The 3,684-nt window shown below is 41.3% G+C and overlaps 1 protein-coding gene across 1 annotated transcript; it reads right to left on the bottom strand.

Annotated features, from left to right (window-relative positions):
* Positions 1-6: 6 nt before the first annotated feature.
* LOC105888438 (ATP-binding cassette sub-family A member 9-like) lies at positions 7-2,965 on the bottom strand. The gene is made up of 3 exons (XM_023509174.1): positions 2,707-2,965; positions 2,171-2,262; positions 7-357 (listed from the first exon to the last, which is right to left on the bottom strand). Exons 1-3 carry the CDS (start codon positions 2,758-2,760, stop codon positions 117-119), a joined length of 387 nt encoding a protein of 128 aa, XP_023364942.1. The 5' UTR covers positions 2,761-2,965; the 3' UTR covers positions 7-116.
* Between the last annotated feature and the right edge of the window lie 719 nt (positions 2,966-3,684).

Below are 3,684 nucleotides of genomic sequence, written 5' to 3'. Positions count from 1 at the left end.
AGCTATATACTTATCAAAACCGACCCTGAACAATAAATTTACACATTAATGTCTGTGTCTGTGTGTTTCCTTTGTCCCCTGGCCTTTGTGGGCACCTCATAGTTGCTGAAGTCGATTCAAGAGCTCTGTGTGTAAGAATGAAAGAACTTCAGGTATTTCTCAAAGCTTAAGATTAGAGCATTGCTCCCTTTATCTGACAGAAAAGAATACTGGGTGGGCATGTTTGTGACCTCTACCTCATCTGCGTCTGTGACAGTCACAGCGTTTGCTGTCCTGGTTCTTTCCATCTGAACATCTTCATCCTCTGCTTCAGGTTCTTCTGGGTTTGGGAAAAACTCACTGTTTCTTGGAGAAATTCTGAAATCAAAACAAGGTGAGAATGACATCCTTTCAAGTTAAAAAACTTGCAGCAAAAATAATGAATTTTCTACAAACTATGTTATTAATAATTTGAATAGATTTGCTATGAGCACAGCATAATCTGTCCTTGTATGCTGCACCATGTGAGTCAATGATGTTACTCTTACATTATCTTGCCTTTTAACCTAAATTTATTTCTCTTGTGAGGATAGTAATTATTTTTCCAAAGAACAAAAGTGATGTCCATCCTCTGGCAAAAGGTTTTGAAGCAATGTTGCCTGAGGAGGTCCAGGAACTGTAATTTTGATACAGCTATTTTAAAGTTTTAAAGGCTTTATGAGAACCAGGCATCCAAAGATTTGGAATCAGCATTATGCCACAGAAAGTCCAGGACATCCAATCACCATAGCAGCATCTGATCAGTTACTGAGCACAGCCATTTCGGGGGAAGATGTGTCAGAATCACTCTTTCCTCACTCTGCCAGTCTGGTTCTCTCCTTCATCACCCACCATTGACTCCTGCTGATTCTCACATCTCTCTCTCCTGCCGATTCTCACATCTCTCTCTCCTGCCCTGGTTAGGTCTCCTGGGTGTTCCCTGGTCCCCCAGTTAACCAGGGTCAGGAGTGAGTACTGTACCAAGTAGAGCCAACGCCAGAGGAATCACAGATTAAAAGACATTACACACACACGCACACTCACACACACACACACACACACACACATTCATTGCAAAGGGAAAGTGCGTTCCAGAGGAAAGACTGGTCATTCTTTGCAAGTGGAGGAAGATTCCCAGGTCTGAGTACAGGCTGGCTTTATGTGCTCACCAGTTTGTCCTGCCTTTTTCCTGGTGGGATTTGTGGCTAGTTCCTGCCTTTGGAGTAACTGACAGGTTGGGGTTATATAACAGATTACCTAACAGGTTAGATTATATAACAGCTTCCTTACTACTCATGCATCCTCCCAGAATCCCTGTGCTCTGCTATGCTATGCTAATTAGATGGTAATGAGCCCCAAATCAGTTCCAGGTCACCAGAACTCCTTACTCTGTACATTCCCACTAGGTCCTCGCCTCAATTTGGTTCCTAGTTTCAACTCAGTTCCCGTCCTCTTCCCTTAGCCACTTCCTTGCCACATGTTTACCCTCCAGCTGACCTAACACCATCCCAAATTGCTGCTGTGAGTCAGTTTCCTAAAGCATGGCTGTCATCTTGTCACTATCCTGTGCTAACACCGACATTAGAATGAGCTGGATTTCCACTGTGCATGGTAGACCAGGTTATCAAGATACACCTGAGTCTTGGTTGCTCATTATGTAATTTGAAAAGACTTCCCTATACTTCCCTATTTCAAAACCCTCTGATAACTGGCTTGAATTTCATTGTCTATTATCTGGAGCCTTCCAGAGTGCTCCAGCAGCCTTCTCCAATCTGCACAAAGAGGGCATTCATCTCAGCCTCCGTCCTATTGCTCAGACTACTACTCCTGCTTCCTGGATCATCCACACTTACCCAATGGCTTATTGAGACTTATTCATTATTTTAAAGATTCTACTTCTCACATATAACTTTCCTCAGCAGAGAAATTCTATTCTTCCTTGATTTTTCATCACCTCACGTGTGTTCATGTGAATTTTTGCATGGGATTTTAAGGTAAGTAGAGTTTTATGAAACAGTAATTTTTATATACCACAGAAATAACTTTAACACCATCCTGTGAAATACTTCTTACTAAATTAATTTAAGCATTTAAAATGTCTTTAAACAACGAATGTTAACATAAAGCAGAATTATATTTGAATTTTCTCCACCTGAACACAGGATCCTTTCTCATTGATTGTTTCCTGAAGTTCTTTTCTAGACATCTCAGAATGAAGAAGAAAATGAAAAAATGAAGGTAAGGCTACAGGAAAAGAAAGAAAATCAAAATTAACATCACCATATGAGCAATAATTTCAATGTTGGAATTGACTGAAGGAGAGGGATAGGACATAAAACTGGATTTGATAACATTTTCATGAGATTGAAAGACAATCTACATAAAATCTTATGAAACTCCCCAAATTAGCTTCACTGCTGTCCAGAGAGAGCATGACAGATTTCATAGTTTTAACAGGATGAAATCAGTACGACTCAAGCCATTTTAGAGCTCAGGCTTCACACTTGGCATCAGACAGCTGTTGTAAAGATAGTGATACACATTTAAAATTCACTGTATGTGCATATCTGTTGCTTCAGATGCCCAGAAATTTCAAATCTTTTTAACTTGATGCGATTCAAAGAAACTCAAACCATACATGGCTATGTTCCCTCATGCAAGAACATTGACCAGGAGGTGTCTTCTTACCAGTAGCAGGGCCACGCATATAACTGGAGTTCCTGGATATCCCTCGTAATCCATGGGGGCATGAAACACCTGTAAAATGAGGAGAGAGTGTGTTCAGGTGGACCTTTATCTGTTCATGGAATTGGCCCAACCCGAGACAAATCACTGCCCATTAAATGGCCTTAGGACAATTCTACCTGATCCTCCCTCCAGGACCAGGTATACGCTAATTTCTGTTTGTGTAGATTTGCCTTTGCTTCCAAGATATCTCAGTGAATTGTCGACCTATGCTCGTCTGTAAACTGAGACACTTTTGTACATAACACCGTGAGTTAGCAGGATTTGCCCTGTTAGGAGACTCTGCAGCTGGTGCTGGCAGGACTCGCTGAAGCAACCTACAAATTTGTCTTAAGACAAATCCCCTAACCTGGCTTCCCCTTTTCTCCTGGAGGGATTTGTTGCTATTTCCTGCCTTTCAAGTGACTGACAGGTTGGGGTTATAAAACAGATTACCCAACAAGTTAGGTTATATAACAGCTTCCTGACTACTCATGCATCCTCCCAGAATCCTTTGTGAACACTCTGCCCATGCTATGCTAATTAGATGGTAATGAGCCCCAAATCATTGCAGGTCACCAGAACTCCTTACTCTGTACATTCCCACTAGGCCCATCCTCACCTGTGCTCTTTCTCTCTATTCTTCCACCTGGAGCCCTGGAATTGCTACATCGCTCCTGCCCTCTGACATTTGCTTTTGAAAATAATCATAACTATCCCTTCACACTGAAGGCAAAGTGATTGCCTCAGAGTTTCACCTGGGTATATGTTAGGCTATTTTCCCAGCATCCTGCATCTTTATTGAATAAAGGCAAAAAGGGCTAATTTTATTCCTAGAGCTAAACTCATTAAGACTTTTCCTGAGCAATTTTAAGCCCTTTGCAGTAAATTTTTAACCATCACAGCCTTCCACCATCCACCAGATGATTTTTTTGGTAATTT

Source organism: Otolemur garnettii, unplaced genomic scaffold, assembly GCF_000181295.1.
Source record: "Otolemur garnettii isolate 467f Iridium unplaced genomic scaffold, OtoGar3 scaffold01802, whole genome shotgun sequence".
Classification (NCBI taxonomy): domain Eukaryota; kingdom Metazoa; phylum Chordata; class Mammalia; order Primates; family Galagidae; genus Otolemur; species Otolemur garnettii.
This window is presented reverse-complemented; position numbering and strand designations above follow the sequence as displayed.